The 23,645-nt window shown below is 45.6% G+C and overlaps 1 protein-coding gene across 4 annotated transcripts in view; it reads left to right on the top strand.

Annotated features, from left to right (window-relative positions):
- The first annotated feature begins 310 nt into the window (after window positions 1-310).
- CD164L2 (CD164 molecule like 2) overlaps window positions 311-23,645 on the top strand; it is a 38,182-nt gene continuing 14,847 nt past the window's right edge. For all 4 annotated transcript variants that reach the window (XM_087970669.1, XM_087970667.1, XM_087970668.1 and 1 more), the window contains exons 1-4: window positions 311-552; window positions 11,485-11,592; window positions 15,403-15,480; window positions 18,332-18,421. In XM_087970669.1, coding sequence (XP_087826795.1) covers window positions 318-552; window positions 11,485-11,592; window positions 15,403-15,480; window positions 18,332-18,421 — 511 coding nt within the window. In that variant the 5' untranslated portion in view covers window positions 311-317. The remainder of the gene's footprint in view (window positions 553-11,484; window positions 11,593-15,402; window positions 15,481-18,331; window positions 18,422-23,645) is intronic.

The following is a 23,645-nucleotide window of genomic DNA, read 5'->3' as shown; positions in this document are numbered from 1 at the left end:
AAGGACTGAGAATCTCCACACACTGGTCTAAATGATCTCCCCCAGCCCGATCCTCCATCTATTTGAGGATGATGGGAGTTGTAACCCAACAGGTTAAACTCCGAACCGGGCATCCCAGCCCAATTCCTTTGCGCTGAGCGCCACCCAAACGGCCCCAAGAGAAGCCCACCAACCGGCTTCCCCTTTCTCCGACTGGGGGGGGGGGCGGGGAGCGAGGGCAGGAACCAGGGGAGGAGCCCCCTGCCCCGCCCAGCCGACTCACCTGCCTGCCCCACCCCCAGCTTTTCTTTTCTTGTTCTTTTTTCCGCCCTGCGCGCATGTACTTGCTCCGCCGCCCCGCCACAGGCGCTTCCAACCCTTCGCCGAGCGCTTTCCAGGCGAGGCTCGTTTCCAAAGTGACTGGGAAAGGCACCGCTCGAGCCGCCGCCGCCGCTTTTGCTTGGCCCGCCGGAGGAGTCCCAGCCATGCCAGCCCCGGCTCGCTTCTGGGAGCTCCGGGCGGCGCTGCTCTGCGCCCTCCTGTGCGCTCCAGGCTTGCTCTCCAGCCAGGCAGGTGAGTGAGATCGCAGGAGTCTCCCTCTCCTTCTCCCTTCCTCCTCCCCCCCTTCTCTCTCTGGGCTCCGCTGCCCTCCGTCCCCTCTCCCACCCATCCACTTGGGACCCCATCCCCCCCACCCAACAAAAACCGGTTGAGGGTTCGCTGCTCTTGTAGAGGGACCGGAGGTTCTGCAAAGTTGGGGCGACCTCTGGCCTCGAGCTGCCTTTGCAACGGGCGCAGGGAAGTAAATAGGAAGGGGGAGATAGATGAGTGCAAAGTTCTCCTTTCACCCAATATGCTCCGCCTTGAGTCTGTCGCCCCCCCCCATCCTCCAAATCGGGCCATCTAGATCAGGGGGTCTCCAACCTTGGCAACTTTAAGCCTGGCGGACTTCAACTCCCAGCGCTGGCTGGGGAATTCTGGGAGTTGAAGTCCGCCAGGCTTAAATTTGCCATGGTTGGAGACCCCCCTGATCTAGAGAGAGGTTGGACTACAGCTGCCATCATCCCTGCCCGCGGAGGGGGAGAAGTTGTTGAAGGCTTGGGCAGAGAGCATGCTGTTAAAATAGGCAATTCCCTTCTTAGAGCATCAAGTTCTATTTAGTCACTCCCTACTCCAGAGAGGGGAAATTGCTTCCTTGTGGTGGGTGCTAATTGTTACCTTAATGTTTATTACCTGCCCTTCCTCCAAGATTCCCTTCCTCCCCCCACCCTCCCCGTTATTTTTCACAAAAACCCAGCCGTGAGGTGAGAAGTATGAAAGTGCTTGATCTGAAATCTCGGAAGAGCCGAATTTATACAACTTGATCTATTAAACACCCAATGCTTGTATTTGTACCACATCCTGAGCTTGGTTTAAGTTAAACTTTTTTCCCCCTGACTTGGTAGATTGTGCGAAAGGAGCTTATTTGCTCAAATCCAGGTAATACTTTTGTACTTAGGTGTACAGAATTACTCTCCTGACCTATACTCCAGATATTAATTCAGGATAGCAACTTGTACTATCACTAAATGTGATATGGGAACACAGCCAATAGGCTTTACTGGTGTCTCTGGGTTCGAACCCAGATCTCCTTGGTCAAAATCTGGTGTTCATTCTCCCAGATTGCCCATTCCTCTGATTCACACATACATGTTGAACTCTTTATTGCCTTTCACATTTGGAACTCAGCTGTCCATCTGGCAATAATGCAAGACTGTAGGGCAAAGGGTCTTCAGACCTGGCAAGTTCAAGACTTGTGGACTTCAGCTCTCAGAATTCCTGAGCTAACATGACTGGAGGAGGAATTCTGGGAGTTGAAGTCCACAAGTCTTAAAGCTGTCAAGTTAATTTGCTGTAGGGCAAATTAAGCCTTGAATGAACTTTGGAACTAGTTGTGATGTTGAAAGGGCAGCCACATTTTGGGGGAGAAAAGGGTCTGGCTTCATGGACCAGGATTCCTTTCTAGTTTGCTTTTGTCCTTTGGCTAAGATAGCTGTAATCCAACTATAGTTCTGATTAATTATAGAAAAAGTATATTAAGTATGGTGAATCTCTTCTACAGAAGTGAAGGCCTGCCATGAATTTATTGCTGCAAGCTGTGCATCTTGCACTTTTCCAACCTACTGACTTGAAAGTCTACTTGGCAACTTTAAGACTTTTGGACTTCAACTCCCAGAATTCTTCCTCCTCCCGTCAGGTTAGCTCAGGAATTCTGGGAGTTGAAGTCCACAAAGTCTTAAAGTTGCCAAGTTTGGTCTAAATCTGGTCTAAATCCACCCCAATTGCAGTTTTCAGTATGGACACCAGATAGTATTGATATGCAACTGAAGCAGTGTAATATCATCATTATACAGGTAGTCCTCGAGTTACAATCGCAACTGAGCCCAAAATTTATATTGTTAAGTGAAGCATTTGTTAAGTGAGTTTTTGCCCCATTCAATGGCTTTTCTTGCCACCGCTGTTGAGCGAATCGTTGCCTTTGTCAAGTTAGTAATATGGTGGTTAAGGGAATCTGGATTTCCCACTGACTTTGCTTGTTGGAAGGCCGCAAAAGCGGATCCCATGACCCACCTGTCCCGGGACACGGCAACCGTCATAAGTACGAGTCAGTTGCCAAGCCTCTGAATTTTTTGATCACATGACCATGGGAATACTACAACAGTCATTAAGTATGAAAAACGGCCATCACTCACTTTTTTCCAGTGCCATTGTAACTTTGAACGGTCACTAAGTGAATTGCTGTGAGTTCAGGACTGTCTGTATATTTAGGGTTTGTTCCAGATTTATTCCAAATTTGGGGAATCCCAGGTTTGATAGCCCCCTCCAAAAAGGTCAGTGTGCAATATTTGTACCACCAAACACCCATGCGGTCAGTGGTGGGATTTAATTTTTTTTTACTACCGGTTCTGTGGGCGTGGCTTGGTGGGCGTGGCAGGGGAAGGATACTGCAAAATCTCCATTCCCTCCTCATCCCACTAACCTGCTTTCCAGCTCCATTCTCCTGTGCAGGGCAACCAAAGAAGTCCCAGCCGATCAGCTGGGATTTGAGAGGCAGAGAATAGATGGGGTTGCGGGGCCAGTCAGAGGTAGTAATTACTCAAAATTGCTGCCACCGGTTCTCCAGAACTGGTCAGAACCTGCTGAATACCACCTCTGCATGCAGTCCACAAACATATTCCCTGCCAGTGATTCTTGTAACAGAGTGTGCTTGCAGAAACACATACTCGTATTCATTCTTTTTCTCCTTCACTTGGTAGCATACTTAATGCCAATCTGTCTTGGTGCTGGATCTGGAGTATTTTAGGAAAGTGGTTTAGTAATGCAGATGGAGTCATACTTCTGTTTTTCGCCTACTCTATTTTCCCCCCCCTCTCTCTCCCTCCCTCCCTCCCCCCCCCCTCTCTCTCAAAACTATCAGCCCCATTCATTAGAACCGTCTGATGGATGCTGGTGCATGCTTGTTGTACCAACCTGTTGTTGAGCAGGATTTTTGTGTTCTATGGCTGGATGTTATGGCGTTGTACACGTTCTGCCTTAACGGGTTGGGTGAGCTCAACTAAATTGGGCTTTATGCAACAAACAAGTCAGTAGCTCAGGGCTGCGTAACATTTTCATAGCCCGGTGGGCACATTTAACATTTGGGGGAATGGCTCACGAGACCTTGCAAATAAGGCAGCAATGCTCATTGTGTCACGCAGCTAGCTGGGTCCACAGACCTTGATGAACTGGGGTACTGAACCCAAAGGGGTTTTGGGGGAGTTGGACAATACACTGACCTATCATCTATGGAGATTCTCAGTCATCCAGGTCAGGGTTGTCCCAAAGGTGTTGTCATGCCCTTGTTGGAGTCTGATTCTGAGGGGGAGATTGAGCAGCTGACAGGGAGTGGGACTGTGGCTCCGGTGGCTGTGGAGGAAATGGGGTTAGGGCACAGGCCTGCTGGGCATTCAGAGGAAGACCCAGGGCCATCCCCTCTTCATCCTAGGGCACGCAGGGAGAAATGGAGAAGGGAGCAACGTGGCTTGCGAGAGAGAAGAAGGCCCTGATCCCTTTCATTAGTTGCAGCTGGGAGAACAGGATATAAGTGGGGCGTTTGCACATGGCTCCTTGCTGGAAGCAAAGTGTACATTATCTTGGTCGAGCCTTATCTGGGTTTTGGCGTCCTCCCAACTGTGGGTGCTACGTTATCCTTTGAAAGTCTGCAGTTTATCATCCTGGCCTGCTGTGTTCATTACTTCAGTGTGGTTTGTGTTGTTGTTGTTTATTTCTAATTATCTTTACTTTGGGTTCGACTGCATTTCTGCTCTTCATAGACTGTTTATTGAAGAGTTTGTTATCCAGCCAAGGATAATTGGACACTGGGGCCAAGTTGGAGGCATTAAAGGAAATTTATTCTACTTTGGTGACTTTGTTATTTTTGTGTCATGCCCGGGTCATCACATGTGTTTTTTCAAGGGGGGCAACTGGACTTTCTGGTTTTTCTTTGAAGATGTTTCACTTCTCATCCGAGAAGCTGAAGAAGCTTCTTGGATGGGAAGCAAAACGCCTTCAAGGAAAAATCAGAAAGTCCAGTTGCCTGTCTTGGAAAAGCACCTTTGGGACACTGACCTCTCAAGTAATTAAATGGGCTTAGTTCCCATAACATGGGACATATAAACAAAAAAATGAGGTTAACACCAACCAAAGAATAGAAGAGAACATAGAAGAGAAGAGAACCTTGGAGGTCTTCTAGTCCAGCCCCCTGCTCAAACAGGAAAACCTATACTATTTCAGATAAATGGCTGTCTAGTTTCTTCTTAAAAACCTCCAGTGATGGAGCACCCACAACTTCTGGTGTCAAGCAGTTCCACCGGCTAATTGTCCTGACTGTTAGAAAGTTTCTCCTGAATTCCAGGTTGCTTCTCTCCTTGATTAGTTTCCATCCATTGTTTCTTGTCCTGCCCTCAGGTGCTTTGGAGAATAGCTTGACTCCCTCTTCTTTCTGGCAGCTCCTGAGATATTGGAACACGGCTATCATGTCACTCCTAATTCCTCTCTTCCTTAGACTAGCCAGACCCAAAACCTGCAGCCGTTCTTCATATGTTACTTTTAGTAACTCCAGGCCTTTGATCATTTTAGTTGCTCTTCTCTGAACTTTTTGTAAAGTCTCAATATCTTTTTTGTAGCGTGGTGACCAAAATTGGTTGCAGTATAAACTTAGCATACTGGGAAGTCATTGGGTCACGTTGAAAACAATGTAGCAAGCCAGATGTTGAAAGCATCTGTGCGAACCTGGTTTTTGCAAGCCTGGATGTATTGCTAAATTTCTATGCCATGTATCTCACTGCCCAACGTGACTCTCCCATAGAAAATAAAAAACGAGGTTAACACCAACCAAGCTTAGCTTGCTGGGAGGTCACTAGATCACACTGAAAACAATATAGTAAGCCGGATGTTGGTGGCATCTGTGAAAATCTGGGCCTTTGCAAGCCTGGTTTTTTTCAACTCACTATCGTCCAGGTATTAAGTCAGGGCAGTGGTAATCCGAGAAAGCAAATTAGTGATGCACGTAGTGTAATTCGAATCCATGGAAATAGGAGAAGAGAGCAGGGATGATTTCTGGTCCAAGTGCTTTATCGGCAAGAGTGGAAAGTGTTGTGCAGACTCTTTGAAACACCTGCTCTCTTGTGATTGGCTTTCCCCTGGGGCAGCGGCGGGTGGATTTCATGTCGGTGTGACCTGTTTTGTTCCTCTTTTCATGAGAGTCCTGAAGTCGACCAATCAGCGCCCCTCACAAAAGGAGGCCTTGAGGGCAGAGTCAACTGTCAACTATTATTTTATCAATTATAAAGCACCCTCTGGGAATACATGCAGAAGTGCATGCGGGTGACCTGGAGATCAGGGATACGAGCAGCAACTGTTTTGCAATGCAAAGCTCGGGACCTTGGCTGGCTGTTTTGGAGAAGAGGTGGTGCTTGCTGGATCCACTGCAAGTTCTGGGGTGCACAAATATCAAAGAAGGCTGAGCTTCTACTCCACTTATCTATGATGTCATAAGGAGACTGGATCATCATATTTGCCTTACAGCAGTTTCCCAATCTTGGCAACTTTAAGGCACCATCCTGTAAGGCAGAGGTCTCCAAACTTGACAGCTTTAAGTCTTGTGGACTTCAACTCCCAGAATTCCTCCTCCAGTCATGTTAGCTCAGGAATTCTGGGAGTTGAAGTCCGCAAGTCTTAAACTTGCCAAGTTTGAAGACCCTTGCTATAAGGTAAAGGCTTCTTTAAGATGGCAACTTTAAGATGGGTGGACTTCAACTCCCAGAATTCCCCAGCCAGTATGTCTGGCCGAGGAATTCTGGGAGTTGAAGTCCACGCATCTTAAAGTTGCCAGAGTTGGGAAACTGTCCTTGCAAGATAGTCAGAAGATGCATTTCACTCCCAGATGGTCCTGGCCCCATCCCTGCATCGGACGCAGGACCCCCATCTGAGTCCTCTCCAGACTCCCGGACTGGTCCCCATTCTTCCCCACTGCCCAATTCTGCTGCCGGCGAACCACAACAGTCTACATGGAGTTGTGCTTGCATATCATATATTGGCCAGCACGCTTAACTCAGGAGTAAGCTTTATTTTGGGGAAAATAAATCCCATGTGTGTGTTAGGATGCTGATTTCGGAGGTCACCAGCTTTTCCAGATGCCGAGAAAGACTCCATAGCGCAGCAGATGGGAAAGTGGGCAGCTTTGCTTCATGTCCCTTCCCCGAGAGTTGCTGATGGCAGGGACGAGGGCTATTGTTAAATGTGTGAACAGGCCTCAGTTTGTGGGTTGCTTGGAACAGATGGGAGGAGATCCTGAAGCAGGCAGCGTTTTTCGCCTCTTCCCCCTATCCAATGAAGCAGCGTGCCTGCCAAGATTTGAAACCATTGGGCAAAGCATCCAACTTCTCTGTGCTTGTGTGTGGTGACAAAAATAGCTGGGCTCTTTTAACAGCATGTAGACACACACACACACACACACCAACCTGCTAAGAATTTGGGGAACCAAGTCCTGCTTTCTTACTGGCTCTTGTTAAGTCACTCACTGCTAGTTAAAGTGCTATAACCAGAACACTGTATCCATGGCAATAGAGCCTGTCAACCTTCAACTGTAGAAAGATAATTGGTTAACTAAAGAGAGAGAGGGAGGGAGAGAGGGAGAAAGAGGAAGGAAGGAAGGAAGGAAGGAAGGAAGGAAGGAAGAAAGAAGAAAGAAAGAAAGAAAGAAAGAAAGAAAGAAAGAAAGAAAGAAAGAAAGAAAGAAAGAAAGAAAGAAAGAAAGAAAGAAAGAAAGAAAGAAAGAAAGAAAGAAAGAAAACGTGTTTGTCTCAGTAAACAGAAAAGGCTCCCACGCTAAGTTGGACACTTTCTCCTTATTGGCGAGCTGGTTGCAAGGGGTTGGATGTTACTACTGGTGGTTGCCTCCCACTCTCGGCCTGGATCCTGAGCTGCATTCCAAGCTGGCCTCCTTTTTGGAGTTAAATAAACCTGCATGGAATTGCAGTTGCACAGCAGATATAAAATCTTTCTGCCCTAGGCAGAGTAGAAAGATCTCCAGAAGTTATGAGCTATCCCAGTGGTGGCTAACCTTTTGGGGCTCCTGTGCCAAAAATTGTGCACCCACGCACTTGCGTGCCAGCACCCAGAAGGCAATGCATGAGCGCCACCCCCATGCCCTCTGCGCATACGCAATTCCCCGCCACCCTTACCTGCACAGTGCCTCCCAGCTGATTTCCGGCCTGTTTGAGGCCTTTTTCGGCCTCCCAAGCTTGAGGAAAGCCTCTGCAGCCTGAAAAATAGGCCCGTTTTGTCACTTCCGGTATTTCTGGAAATACAGGAAGTGATGAAACGGGCCTATTTTTCAGGCTGCAGAGGCTTTCCTTAAGCCTGGGAGGCCGAAAAAGGCCTCAAACAGGCCGAAAATCAGCTGGGAGGCGTGTGCGTGTGCAGTAAGGTAAGTTTGCCTGCGGTTGGCGTGCTGGCACAAATGGCTCTGCGTGCCACCTGTGGCACGCATGCCATAGGTTCGCCATCATGGAGCTATCCCAATCATTTAAGCCAGAGGTCTCCAAACTTGGCAACTTTAAGACTTGTGGACTTCAACTCCCAGAATTCTCCAGCCAGCAAAGCTGGCTGGAGAATTCTGGGAGTTGAAGTCCACAAGTCTTAAAGTTGCCAAGTTTGGGGACCCCTGATTTAAGCTATACAGGTACTCCTCGATTCACAATAGTTTATTTAGTGATTGTTCAAAGTTACAATGGTACTGAAAATGATGATGGTTTTCACACAACCTTTGCAGCCTCCCCGTGGTCACGTGATAAAAAAAATTCGGAAGCTTGTCAACTGATTCGTAGTTATGATGGTTGCAGTGTCCCGGCGTTATGTGAGTCTCCCGTTTGCGACCTTCTGAAGCCAGATTCACTTAACAACCAAGTTACTAACTTCACAAATGCAACGATGCCCTTAACAACTCTGGCAAAGAAAAGTCGTAAAATGGGTCAAAACTCAACAAATTAAGCAACACAAATGTTGGGCTCCATCGTGCTGTAACTCAAGGACTTTGTCAAGGTCAACTTTGTCAACTTTGCAGTCTAGCCCAGGGGTCACCAACCTTTCATACCTCTGGGACCACTAACTTCATAATTTTAAATCCCGTGGACCACTAATGTAATCTGCCTGATGACCAGCTGGGCGTGGCTAGGTGGTCATGTGACTGGGTGGGCGTGGCCAACTTGATGTCACTCACATCGAGGGGCACCTCGACGGCTCTACTCGCCCTCCCACTTCCCAGCCACTCTTTGCCTGCCTGCCCGTGCTCCTTGGGGCCCCAGCAGGAAGCAGTTGTAGGAGCTAAGCAGTTCAAATTGGATCTGACCGAGAAACAGGCTCAGCAGAAGCACCTCACGGAGGACTATGAGCATAGGCTTTCCAAGCCAAGAGGAAGACCTGCGGGAGTGCAAGGCCAAGTACTGACACCTGGAGGCTCAGTGGACTGAGATGGTCAGCCAGTTCCAGGCCATGATGCAGTCCTACTGGAACAAGGCCCTCTGTTGTGGTAGCCGGCAGCAGGTGCGGACGGCTGAGGAGAGTGAGGACTCAGATGAGGGGCCAGGACTATCAGGGAGTAGACTGCTGCCTTCAGAGATAGAGATTGTGGGGGCTGGCAGCAGCGATGAGGAGGTTCCCGAGGAGCCTGTGCCAAGTGCACGTGCACGCAGGGCTGCTCGCAGGAAAGAGCAGCTGCAGCAGCATGGGCGACTCGGGAGTAAGGCTGCAAGGTAATGGCCCCTCCTTCAAGAAGATAAAAGCCAGCTGTGAAGCGAACGTTCTTTGTAGGAAGCAAAGACATTTTGAAACTCGAGCCTCGTGGACATTGCAGTATCTTAATTTGGTATTTGAAGACTCTGGTGTTGTAAAATATTTCTAGGTAACCTTCTCTGTTATTCTTGGCAGCCTCACACAGTTTTGGCGAGGCTCGTGCTTATCAAAGTTAATTAGTTTGCAGCAGCCTTTTAACTGGGGATTCGTAAGAATCATTAAAAGGTTTCTGTTCCCTTTGGTTCGTGTTTGTTGTATTGGAAAAGGGTTTGGGTCAGAACACCCTCTGGCTCTTCACCAGCGGCCCTTCCCTCCAACCTTCGCCCAAAGCCCCGCACCAGGAGGTTGAAGCAGACCCCAAGTCAGAATTCCTGCCCCCCTCCAACCCCCTCAAACCTCCCCCGAAGGAGGCGACTCTCTTCAGCAACACAAAACGTTCATTGTATGGATCCAGCCCAGGAGCCATAGTTTGGGGATCCCTGATTTAGTGCAATATAAAAAATGCAAATAATCTTTCTGCGGACCACCAAAATTTTCTTGCGGACCACCAGTTGGTGACCACTGGTCTAGCCTACAGCTTGGGGGATTTGTGGGAGGTCTCTTGTCCAACAGCTAATCAGCTCTGACCCCGCTTTGCATTTCAAGATCAGCTAGGTGTGTCCACTTGCTCGATCACAAGTTTTGAATTCTATACAATTATCCTTGCGCAGTCATTCACACCGTCAACGTTGTTTTTCTCATTGTTGGGTTATCTTGTACTGTTATCGGGTTGTGAGATGGGGCAGCTATGTAAATTGCAATGATAAAAGTAATATTTTTTTTAATATTTCCAGCGTGAGAACTTTGTTCACTTTTTATGGCAAAAACAACCCAGAATCTTGTGGCACATGTCAACTAAAAATATTTCTTTAGTCTTTTTAGTTGCCAGCAGAAAGGGAGTAAGGGAAAGCAGTGCATTCCTAAAATGCTTCAGATAATTGCTAGGCAGCCCAAAGCTGTTGGCGGGAAAGATTATTACTGGAGAGCATGATTGATGACTCTTGGCTATGGATGTGTCCCATTGGAGAATATACATCCAGGGGGTGGGGGGAAGACCAGGGGAAATGAATGATGTGTTTTAGTGCCAGCTGCACCCAGGTAACACCAACATGGTCACTCCTAATAAATCACATTTTTTTACTCTGAGAGATGCGGCTAGAGACTTATGATTTGAACCGGGGCGAATTTGTCGGAGCCCTGACAGCACGTTAAAGTCTAATTGTCCTTGTACAGACTTTTTTTAGCTCATCGTCTACTCCATCCAGTGCATCGACTGTAGTCAGAGAAAAATAATATTTTCTACATGATGTACAGAAACTAAACAGGCACGTGGACATGGGGCAACTACCTGCAGGCTAACAAGCTAGTAGATACAAAGCCCAAGGATGTAATACTGAAAGAGTAGAAAACAAGAAGGAGATCAAAACATCTCTTCCTAAAAGTGATAAAAATACAGTTGTGGCTTATGGCTTACACATCAGGCTAATTATTTTGTTCATTGGGGTTTGTTCCTATTAGAAATCATCATTGGCCAGATTCATACAATATATAGCACGGTTTTCAAAAGAAAGGAAGGACTTTTTTGCCACAGTTCTTAAGCAAATCACATTAGTTGTTAAGAGAAGCATGTGGTCATTAAACAAATCCAGCTCCCCCCATTATTTTGCTTCTTGGAAGCTGGCTGGGAAGGTCACACATGACAATCTCATGATCCTTGGATGCTGCAATCATCATCAATGCATGCCAGTTGCCAAGCGCTCAAATTTTGTCCATGTGGTTGTGGGGATACTATGACAGTCCCTAAGTACAAGGACTGGTAATAAATAGCTTTTTTTCAGAGCTGTTGTGACTTCAAATATTTGCTAAATGAATGGTTGTAAGTTGAGGACTACCTGTCGAATCTAAATTAATACCTGAACATTTTGGGGGGCAGGAGGCAAAAGACAAAGGGCAATTTTTTGACAGCTCCTGGTCATTGAATAACTCTAGAACTTAACAATTTTCTGTTACTTCAACCAATATTTTAGGATCTACATCTAAAGCCCAGAAGGAAAACAACCTTTCTATCTATGCCTTTTTTTTTTTTTTAAACAGGGGAATGTAAAGATTTGGAGTCATGTAAACAATGCACTGAGGCTTCTCCTTCCCAGAATATTACAAACTGCATTTGGAAATACTGTCAGGAGTCTCATGAGAAGCCAGGTAAGTCAATAAAAAAAGAATGCTGGCCAAATATATGCATTGCCTGCTTCATTTTACCATTACTACTGCTTTACTGTTATTGCATAAATACTCAGGACGCAATTTTACACCTCCCTGCTGCTCTTGGATACCAACCCTGCAACGACATACATATAACGTTGCTAGGTTTTGTGCAGCAGCACCCAAAAAATACGTCAGAAGATGACCTGTGCCATAAATTAGTTTTAATGACTATTTAGACTATTATTATAGAGTGCACTTCTCTGTCTTATCAGCACAGGCTTGAATTTTTGGTCAAAGTTGGAAGACACCTTATCTAAATTGAAATGCTGCTCAGAATGGTCAGAGTTGAGGTCACCAATGTCCAGAATTGATGGATGCTGTAGAAGAATAGAGTAGAATAGAACAGAGAATAGAGAATAGAATCGAACAGAATCGAACAGAATAGCAGAGTTGGAAGGGACCTAGGAGGTCTTCTAGTCCAACCCCCTGCTTAGGCAGGAAACCCTACACCACTTCAGACAAATGGTTATCCAACATTGTTTTAAAAATTTCCAATGTTGGAGCATTCCCAACTTCTGGAGGAAAGTTGTTCCACTGATTAATTGTTCTAACTGTCAGGAAATTTCTCCTTAGTTCTAAGTTGCTTCTCTCCTTGATTAATTTCCACCCATTGCTTCTTGTCCTGCCCTCAGGTGCTTTGGAGAATAGCTTGACTCCCTCTTTTGGGGGCAGCCCCTGAGATATTGGAACACTGCTATCATGTCTCCCCTGGTCCTTCTCTTCATTAAACTATACAAACCCAATTCCAGCAACCATTCTTTATATGTTTTAGCCTCAGGTCCCCTAATCATCTTTGTTGCTCTTCCCTGCACTCTTTCTAGAGTCTCAACATCTTTTTTACATCGTGTCAACCAAAACTGGATGCAGGATTCCAAGTGTGGCTTTAACAAGGCATTATAAAGAGGTATTAACCAGGGATGGGATTCTACCAGTTCACACCTATTCTCTAGAACTGGTTGTTAATATTCTAAGCAGTTTGGAGAACTGGTTGTTAGAAGAAAGTACTGGCCTAATCCTGTAAGGAAGGCAGGAAGGAAGCATTCTGGTGTTGTTTACAGAAACTGCCTCTCCGTTAACCCTTATTACGTTCTTGGCAGGACGAGACTTCCTGTTTTAGGAATTTCTCTGGAGTTTTTTCCCCCTCCTTTGCTGGTACTTTGCTTGTGTGGAGTAACCATTCAAAGTTACAGTGGCACTGAAAACAGTGACTTATGACCATTTTTCACACTTATGACTGTTGCAGCAATCCCACAGTCATGAGAGGCCAGGTGAGGAGCCTTGATGTGAGTGATATTGAGTTGGCCACACCCAGCCAATAACATGACCACCAAGCCATGCCCAGCACCTAAACCATGCCCACAGAACCAGTTGTTAAAAAAATTTGAATCCCACCTCTGGTATTAACACTTCACATGATCTTGATTCTATCCCTCTGTTTATGCAGCCTAGAACTGTGTTGGCTTTTTTGGCAGCTGCAGGACACTGCTGGCTCATATTTAAATGATTGTCCATTAGGACTCCAAGATCCCTCTCTCAGTTACTACTACCTCCTTGTGAGGACCCTGGTTTTTTTGTTTTTTGTTTTTGCAAAGATGAGCTACTGGCTGGCAGTCTGCAACTTCTAGCCAATTAGCCTTCATGGCCAATAGTGACAGATGCTGAAAGTTGTAATTGTCCACAAGAGCCACGTTAAGGCCATCACTCTGAAAATCCTTCTATTTTATGGGAACATCTAAGCCATCTCAAGTTCTGAATGTCTTGGTTTGTACCTGACTTGTTGCCCTGGCTACAGTTCCAGGAAGGGAAGGATAGCCCGGAGCTGTAAAAAAAAAAAAAAAGCCTTTGCTGTCTGTTGATTTTTGAGATCTGGTGCTTGTTGCTAACGAGAATTGCTGGCCAGTATGGATTAGAAACTAAGAGGTTGCGTCAAGAAGCAGGGAGAGTTATATTAGCTCATAGAACACAATATTTGTAGTTCAAGGTTGAACTGTGGGATCCTTGTTGCTCTCTGAGCTTGGTTGTTTTCTTGAAGGCATTTCCTTACCAAACTAGGTAACATCATCAGTGCTGTGATAACGTTACCCAGTTTGGTAATGAACTGTTTGCAAAAAACAACCGAGAGAGTAATAAGGACCCCATAGATTACGTTATTTTCTTATCCAGCTTCAGGATAAGAACTCCACCTTCTTCTGACAGACTCCAGACTTCTTCTAACATTCAGCAAGCCAAGCAAAATATAGGCATCTTCATAGACCCAAATCATTTAAAACCATTCTTAAAAATTGCCTAAAAGAAACAACAGTAGGAGCTTAGCTGCGAATAGGTAAGTTCCTACTGTTGATTTTTTTAAGGCAATTTTTAAGAATGGTTTAAAATGCTTTGGGTCTATGAAGTTTCTCAACCATCCACATTATGGTTGCCCCAAAGGTGCTTTTCAAAAGGCAACTGGGGTTTCTTGGTTTTAAATGCTTTGTGGATGAAAACGAGGTTGTGTTCATGTTGGGTGCTTAGAAAACTACAAGGATAAAATCAATGAAGTTGCAGGGAGCACGAAGGAAAGTTTTACTGTTCTGTCCTAAGTTTTTACTTTTTAAAGTTGTTTTGTGTAGTAGTTCTTCGATTAGCCCTGTAGAACAGGTCAATGTTTCCATCTTCCTATTACCTGAGTCTGAATGGTTTGTGACAGTGATGAACTTTCAAACTTAGAAGAAGCAGCATTTCACAACATCCCCAAAATGCCTTTTCTATGAACCTCACAATCACAACAAATAAAAATGACAGCCACAAGTTCCAGACTTTGGATTTCCACTGATTCAAAGCAGAAGGGCATTTAGTGTTTCTGTGTTTTGCAGGAACAAACCTAATTATAAAATCTTTTCTGTTTGTACCTTTTCTGAAAAAGAGACAGGATATCAACAGCAGGAGTTAGCTCTTCACTTTTCTGATGACAACTGCTTCAGTGCCATTTTGGGGACAGAAGTAGCTGATAGAATTTCTTCCGCTTAAAACAAAACAAAACAATTCTAAGGCTCACTTTAGGTCAAGAATGAGGTAGCAACCATGTCATTTATGTGGGAGGAAAGTCTATTGGTCTTCCCCCAACTAATGGGGCTGCCATCCACCAGGAGGAATGGGACAATTCACAGCAGCCAACTCGCCATGGCCATCTCACCATGGTGAACTAGCTGCAGCCATCATGTCATGGCCAACTTGCCGTGGCCATCTTGCCTTGGCCAACCTGGTGCAGTCATCTTGCCACAGCCAACTTGGCACAGGACAATTCCACATGAGATAAATCAACGTGATAAATATTATCCACCCCTGTTTTTTTGACATTATTTCCACTGCCAAAAATGAAAGTAATGTAGAAGAAACAGTGGCAGATAACATTTATTGCACTGAATTATCCCATGTGGATTGTCCTGCAGCGAGTTGGCGATGGAAATTTGTCCTGTGGCGAGTTGGCAGTAGCAAGTTGTCCTAGATTCCCTCACCAAGTGCTCCCAAGTGGAAGATGGAAACTTCATGCCTTCCCACCACCGTTCCTTTGCAACTCTGGTATCTGGAGGCTTTCTGTGGATGAGGGGTGATGGTCCTGCAAACCACAACTAAAACGTGCCATAGCTTATTGTCACGAGTGAACCCAGCCAGCCTGGTTCCGTATTGCCATACATGGAAGAAGAATAAGAAGAAGTAAAAACTGTTGCTTGTTATTGTGCTCTGCTTCACCACTTCCTTCATTTGTAGGTACGGGGAGCTGCGTGAAGAATGGAGAAGCGTTGAAGGAGAAATGTTCATTTTTCAACACTACTGTCAGCTGTGAAGGTAATCCTTCGCTGAGGGTTTGTTAGAAGGCCTTGCAAAACCTACTGTCTGTATTATATAAGTTTACTAATTTGTGGAGACCAATTCATGTTAAGGAAAGACTATGGATTGAATAGTTCTTTGTCCATGTTGGGTGTGTGTTCCTTCCCAAATCAGGATGCTTTGTCAGTTGTCATGGACAGCAAGAACTGGTCCAAGATGATGGATACTGGGGCTGTGCTCAGCTCTCATATGATTAATTTCAGGTTCATCGTATGATAAACCAAATGCGCATAGAAAATCTGAACCTAATAACCCCTTTGTCTACTGCAGCCTTAGAAACCGGATGCAAATTTCTGAACAGTGATTCTAGAGTAAACATTGTAGTAACTAGGACAACCCTAGTACAAAAACTCTGGGTTGAGATCCATCACAGAGCTGCATGTCCCACCATCTCAAGAAAGTGTTTGGCTTCTATAGAAATTGTCACTCATTTTCTTGTTTTAATGTGATTAAGTATTGAATAAGACACAATGTGATTTAAACCCAATTTATTATGTTTTTTTGGCACGGCTGATTTTTTTTTTATTTTTTTGCCTTTCTTCTTCTGGCTCACTGCAAAAAGGGAAAAGTTATTTATCCGTACCTGAGGCCAGTTAGGTCAGTCCCATCTCAGAAACACAGAGCTAAAGCACCCCACCCCAAGATTAGATGATTGGTTTAAGATAATTCCCTAGTAAGACATTTCTAGTAGTATTACAGGTAGTCCTTGACTTATGACTTGCTTCAAAGATATGACCGACCTGAAAGAAGGCACTTACCCAGATTCAAGAAGTCAATGGTTGGAGCCCCTCTGTGGACACATGACCACAGGAGTTGACAACGCCACCAAAAAGGGACACATTCATGTGACGTAATGGTTTGCGGATGTCCCACTTAGTTTCACATGACCATTTGTCTTTATTGATAGTTTTCCTGAAACCTGGCATTTAATTCTGATTTTCAGCAAAAAGGATAATTTACCCTACCTCAGAGGTCATATTCAGCAGGTTCTGACCAGTTCTGGAGAACTGGTAGCGGACATTTTGAGTAGTTCAGAGAACCTGCAAATCCCACCTCTGACTGGCCCCGTCCCCATCTATTCTCTGCCTCCCGAGTCCCAGCTGATCAGCTGGGTCTTCTTTGGTTGCCCTGCACAGGAGAACGGAGCTGGAAAGCAGGTTAGTGGGGCGGGAGGGAATGGGGATTTTGCAGTATCCTTCCCCTGCCATGCCCACCAAGCCATGCCCACACAACTGGTAGTAAGAAAATTTGAATCCCACCACTGCCCTACCCCCTTTGAAATCATCCAAGTGAAGGAAAAATTTCACAAGCTAGGTGTGCTCCGTGAAGAAGCATTTCCTTCTTTTCTTAATCCCTCCCGAGTCAGTTTCATTGGACGGTTCCTTGTCCTAGACTTTGGGTCATTGTTCTGCGTAATGAACTCTGGGAATTCAGGACTCTGACACATTGTTCAGGTTGAAGAAACTATTTTAATGAGTACATCATATTGGCACTCAGAAAAGTGAAGCCAGCTCTAAATTATTCCCATGCATAGGGATATTTAAAAGCATAGGATTTCCATCCCTCCCTCCAGATCTCTCAGGTCACGTGGGCCAGTCTGTCCAGCCGTAGATTCCCAACAGGTGTCTGTTGACATGACCTTGGTTCACACGCTGGTAGATGTTTATGACTAACCAACTGAGGCACCACATTCCTAAGGTTCACCCCCTCTACCCTTGAATGGCAACGAAGAAACAAAGCAGAAGTAAGCATGGCTTCGGTTGAAGTCGTTTTGCAGGCTGACGCTTTGGAGACGGTGAAAAACTTCTCCCTGTCTGCTTTCTCTATGATAGGCATGGCCTCCTAGACACCGGTTATGTTCTCCTCTTCTCCAAACTAAAGACTCACAAAACTTTCTTACGAGAAGGATGTTTGAGCTCTCTAGCCATCTGCCCTCTTTCCATCACTATCATACAAATTTCACAAAGGTTTGAATCTACATACTGGAACCGAAGAACTGAAGAAGCTTCTTGGAGGAGAAGGGAAATGTTTTCAAGGGGGAAAAAACCCCAAGAAAGTCCAGTTGCCTTTAGAAAAGCACCTTTGGGATACCGTAACTGTATTTTCATTGGGCAATTTTAACAGTTTTTGCTTTAATTTGAAGGTCTCTCTTTTTTTTCTTGCTACACAATATATATATGTCCCCTATGCCCCCTACACATGCGCGTGCAACCCCACCCACTTTGCTGCCACCCCCCACCCCCACCGCTGATTTTCGGCCTCCCAGAGGCTTCAGGAAGGCTTCTGCAGGCTGAAAACTAGGCCCATTTCATCACATCCGGTATTTCTGGAAAAACAGAAAGTGGTGAAACGGGCCTAATTTTCGGCCTGAAAATCCTGCAGAAGTCTGCAAAAGCCTTCCTGAAGCCTCTGGGAGGCTGAAAAAGGCCTCAAACCGGCTGAAAATCAGCTGTGAGGCGCGCACATGCACAGTGAGGTAAGTTTGCCTGCAGCTTGCGTGCCATAGGTTCGCCATCATGGTATTAGAGCCTCGGTGGCGCAGTGTTAGAGTGCAGTACTGTAAGCTGCTTCTGCTGCAGCCAGCTGCCTGCAATTTGGCAGATCGAATTCCACCAGGCTCCAGGTTGACTCAGCGTTCTATCCTTCCAAAATGGGTAAAATGAGGGCCCCGATTGTTGGGGGAAATAGGCTGACTCTGTAAACCGCTTAGAGAGGGCTGTAAAGCACTATGAAGCGGTATATAAGTCTAAGTGCTATTGCTATTGCTATATAGTGGAGGCTTTTAAAAAAAATATATTCTTTTTTACAGAACGAAAGCTAACTACCACAGAGCATCCCCACCCAACCACAAAGGAGCCTCTACATCCATCTTCCAAGGAGCCGAAGATTCCCATGCTTGGTAAGTCATCTGTGTAAGTTTGTTTACACTGGAAGAGGAAGGGCTGGGCAGCAAGTATTCACATGGAAAGCGATATCAAAGCACTTCCAAATGCTTCCAATCAGGATATTTCTGGCAAGTGCTTACATAGGGGCTGCCACAAAGAAGAGGGAGTCAAGCTATTCTCCAAAGCACCTAAAGGCAGGACAAGAAGCAATGGGTGGAAACTAATCAAGGAGAGAAGCAACTTAGAACTAAGGAGAAATTTCCTGACAGTTAGAACAATTAATCAGTGGAACAATTTGCCTCCAGAAGTTGTGAATGCTCCAACACTGGAAGTTTTTAAAAAGATGTTGGACAACCATTTGTCTGAAGTGGTGTAGGGTTTCCTGCCTAGGCAGGGTGTTGGACTACAAGATCTCCAAGGTCCCTTCTAATTCTGTTATTTTATATTCTCTTTTCAAACTGTTCTTCATTGCTCCTCCTATCAAACAGGTTGAGTGGCAGTGATATAGGTCATAAACATGTCCCAGTTGGAGACAAAGGTTGTGGCTTGAGGGTAGGGATGCTGTGATGTTCCTTCCCTGATTCCCTTAGGAGCCTCAGAGAAACTGAGAGGTCCTTTCAGCTGACAGTGATGTGGTAATGAGCATCCATCATTATTACCACAACCGAAAACTTGCTGGCGTCTCATTGGTTTGTGTGTGGACCAAGATAAACCTAAAAACAGCCTTTTACAGGGAGTCCTGGACTTAAACCCACAACTGAGCCCAAATTTCTCTTACTGACGCTTAAGTGAATTTTGCCTTATTTCACAACCTTTCTTGCCACAGTTGTTAAGCGAATCACTGCAGTTATTAAGTGAGTAAGCTGGTTGTTAAGTGAATCTATATTCCCCATAAACTTTGCTTGTCAGAAGATCACAAAAGTGGATTGTATGACCCTCCAGGATGCTGCAGCTGTCATAAATACGAGTCAGTAGCCAAGCGTCTGAATTTGGATCATATGACCATTGGGGATGCCGCAACAGTCATAAGTGTGAAAAACGGTCATAAGTCACTTTTCCCCCCAGTGCCGTTGTAACTTCGAACAGACACTAAATTAATGGTGGTAAGTCAAAGACTGAGCTATATTGAGTCAAATGAAAAGGACCTATCTAATTCAATATTGTTGTGGTTCGCTGGCAGCAGGTGTGGATGGCTGAGGTCTCTGAGAGTGAGGACTCGCACGAGGGGCCTGCATGTGATGCAGGGATGGGGCCAGGACTGTCGGAGAATGAGGTGCTGCCTTCAGAGGTTATGGAGTCTGGCAGCAGTGATGCAGAGGACCCCGGGGAGCCAGTGCTCAGTGTGCGTGTGTGCAGGGCTGCTCGAAGGAAAAAGCAGCTGAAGCAGCACGGGCGACTTGGGAGTAAGGCTGGAAGTGGATGGCCCCTCCCATAAGGGATAAAAGCCAGCCTTCGGGATTGGCTTCTTTGCAGGAAGCAAAGAAGTTCTTTCTACTCAGAGTCCTCGTTGAAGCCCTGCTTTCTCCAGTTTGTTTTTTGAAACTTCTGGCTTTGGATATTTATCTGCAATTAGTCTTTTGTTCCTGGCAGCCTTTTGCAACCTTGAACCTAATTGGGACAATTAGTTTTGAATGACTCTTGGCTGTGAATGCACAGAATTCACAGTGCTGCATTAAAAAGGTTTGCTTTTATACATACTTTGTGTTTGTTTGATTTGAACAAGGCTTGGATCAGAACAGAAAATTCACTACCCCACCATTCCTTCACTTGGTGTCCTCCGCACGAGTTGAAGATCTTGGACATTTAACTCTCTTAATCTGGGGGCACAGAATGGGAAATAGGGGGTTATTTCTTCCTCAATAGAGGTTTATTTGCTTCAATTCACTAGCAAATGCATAAAGAGACAGAGAAGACTAGTGGAAAATGTAGGCCAAGATATTCGGAGGCATGCAGATTGGGGAGATACTGCTGTACTTAGTAGCTTTTAAAGGCATGGAAAATATTCCTGCTTAAATGTTTTCATCTTCTCTGCAAAAGATGCTGCCTTGATGCTGCTGAAACCTTCACAGAAGGTTTAGCAGAAGCTCTCTGTGGGAATTGGGCAAATTTGTGAGCACGGGCTTGACCTAAGACTGTGCCTTCCAGATGTACTAAATTACCTCTTTCATCTTTTCTAGCGAGCAGGTCCAATGGATTTATTGAAAAGGGGGAGGGATTCTGGAAGGGCAGTTCCAAGACATTTGAAAGAGACAAAATCGGAGGAAGTCTATTTTTAGGATTTTGCATTAACGAGGGATGTTCAAGGGATTCCATCTTTGCAAATTCGGAGACGAGCTGGCTTGACCTCTTGGGCTAATGTATAAATTGGATTCTGGTTATCCGTTGGATTTTCACATTTTTCTAAAGGATGCAACAGAGTTCTCAACTCGGGTGATTAACAGGCATTTAAAAAGACACGAGAAAAATGCTGAATTTGGAAATGTCAGCTTTAAGGCGAAATACACTGAAAAGTACATCCTTAAAGGCAGCCGTTCCTGTGGATGGAAAAAGATGAAGTGAAACGAAGCAAATACGTAACCGAAACTCATTTGGGTGGGATGTTGACTTGAGTCTTCCACCCCATCTATTAAAAATGTATTTTGCTGTGGATTAGAGATCATGGCAACCAACACTGTTAGATTAACAGAGTTGGGAGAGTCCATAAAAGGCATCAGATTCATCTGTCCCCACCCCATTTAATTCCCAAAATTCCCCAACTAGCATGCTCACGGAAAAACTGTATCCATGTAACAGTATGTGGGAATAACTGAGCAAAGAGATGCTGCCAAAGGAACTGTTAGATAAGAGGTAGCATAGCCCACAGCTGCATGCTGGGCAAAGCAAAAGGCTCAAGAAAGACCCTCCCTCGATTTTTGGGTTTTAAGATGACAAGGGAAGAGTTGTCCTTTCAGACTTGCAAGATTCTGTTAATGTTGTTTTTGTTGTTAGTTGCAAAGTCGTGTCCAACCCATAGCGGCCCTATATACAATGTTCCTCCAGGCCTTCCGGTCCTCTACCATCCCCTGGAGTCCATTTAAGCTCACACCGACTGCTTCAGTGACTCCATCCAGCCACTTCATTCTCTGTCGTCCCCTTCTTTTATTGCCCTCAAATCTTTCCCAGCATTAGGCTCTTCTCCACTGAGTCCTTCCTTGTTAAGGTAGTTTTTCAAAAAAGGAGAATTAGCTTATTGGTTGTACTTCTTATCCAGTCCATCTGGGAGGGCTGACAGTCTACTCTTTATGTTATATATACAACAATGTGAAATCTTTAGCTGAGATTGGCCTTCCTATGCATTGAGTTCTTCCCAAGAACCTAGGATATCGTAATATACCGGTATAGTACATGTGGGGATCCCAGTAGTGTAGCCTTGTGTAATTGACAGGTGGAATTTTTTTCAATGTGCAGATTTTGCACGTCCAAGACTTTTGGATATGGCTCTCTGTCTGCTGATAACCCTAGAGGTCACCGCAGCCACATTTGTATTATTGTTGTGATGATATTTATATTCTACCTGTCTCTCGGCAACTCTTGGTGCTTCCTAAAATTTCTAACTTGAGTTAAAATCTGGATATGGGAGAGAATTGGGAGCAGAGAAGCAGCCCCCAGCCTGTTCTCTATCTTACAAATGTTGGCTTGGAAGGCTATCTCGCAGCGGCTTTCAAAACACGGAGGCTTGTGTCATGGCATCACACCTGCAAGGCATCTATTGCCTTTCACCACCAACTGCAGGTGAAAATTAAGAGAGTTAATTAAAAAAAAAACATCTCTTCCCCCTCTTGGAGGGGCTTGGAAAGCTCTAACCAGGCCTGCCCTACTTGGGCAGCAAAGCTTAAGCAGGCAGGCCAGAGGAAATGGCTCTCTAATAAAGAAGCCAGCAGGAGATGGATGGGTGCGAATGAGCAGCGGTGGGTGCTCTTTGGGAGGATGAATCTTCCTGCCGAAACGAAGCGCAGGCAGCAAGGAGCTTTGGGCTAATTAAAGTGAGAAACTCTACCCCAGAACCTTCTGAATTATTGATCTGCCAGAGGCTCCCTATAGGCCATTGCATGCGCATTTATCTCAGGGCGCATGAAGCAGCTTTGGTGGGGCTTCCACGCTAGCCTCTCTGGCATGTCCTAACCGCTTCGCTTCATCCTCTGCATTTCCTGTTGGAAGCTTTCCTTCCCGCCTGGGTGGTTTTCCAGTAGCCATCATTTTTGTGCGTCTGTGTGTGGGATGGATCTTTTCTGGAAAGGGCTACTTTCTATTAAGCATGTGTTGGAGTTGCAGCCTGTTAGAGTTGACTCTTGTGGGGTGGGTGGCCAGAGGGAGGAGGAGGTGGGAGGGAATAGCTTGCAAGGAAAACATCCAGACATCTTAAAACCAGGCTTTGATTTGGCCAGGAAATTCCACTCCCCGGTCCCTTCGGCATCATCTAATCTCTTCTACTGCCAGGAAACCAGAACTGCTGCTTAAAAGAGCTGGTTGGCTCTGGCTTGTTAACTCTGCCAGCCAGGGATTCTTTGCTGAAAACAGATAATGGAAGGAGGCAGCAGCGGAGGCAGCATTGTCAAATAAGAATGATTTATTCTACGCTATGGGGGCATGTGGCAGTTTATGAAGTTTAACGAGCAAAACAAACCAAGATCTCTAAGCCCCAATGAGCTTACCGCTCAGAATCGGGAACTTCTGGAAGAGCTGGAGGGAAAATAGCCGAGGTATACGGGGGGGAGGAGGAGTGGGTCTGTCTGTGTTTGCCTTCCTTCCATATGGGCCTAATTTAACTGATACTGGACAGGGGAAGGAAGGAGAACAATGGGATTCAAAGAGGCCACTTGCGCAAGCCTCCTTTAATCTGCGGTCTGTGTACTGAACTGCCAGCTGCAGTCTGTTGGCTGGAAGGCTCTCTTCTCAACCTATCTGGAGAGCACCTGATGAGGAAGGATGAATGGTCCAACGCTCCCCTCTTGGCCATGTTGCATCTGTCACCGCTGTAGCATCCCTGACCAGTAGCCCTCTAGAGCGTAGGAGTTCCACTGTCATCCTGACTTCTGAAGTACTCGTTCCACTGTCAATTAGGAAGCTTCACCTGAAGTTTCCCCCAAATTGGCTTCCCAACGACCTCATTATTTCTTATCCTCTCCTTGAAGCAAAACAGACACCTCTGTTCCATCTTCTGCATGTCAACGCATCATCGCAGTGTTGAAAACCATGGGT

The sequence above is a fragment of the Notechis scutatus genome, chromosome 8 (assembly GCF_049901735.1).
Source record: "Notechis scutatus isolate UNSWTSFEM ecotype Mainland chromosome 8, rNotScu1.2, whole genome shotgun sequence".
In the NCBI taxonomy this organism is placed as follows: domain Eukaryota; kingdom Metazoa; phylum Chordata; class Lepidosauria; order Squamata; family Elapidae; genus Notechis; species Notechis scutatus.
This window is presented reverse-complemented; position numbering and strand designations above follow the sequence as displayed.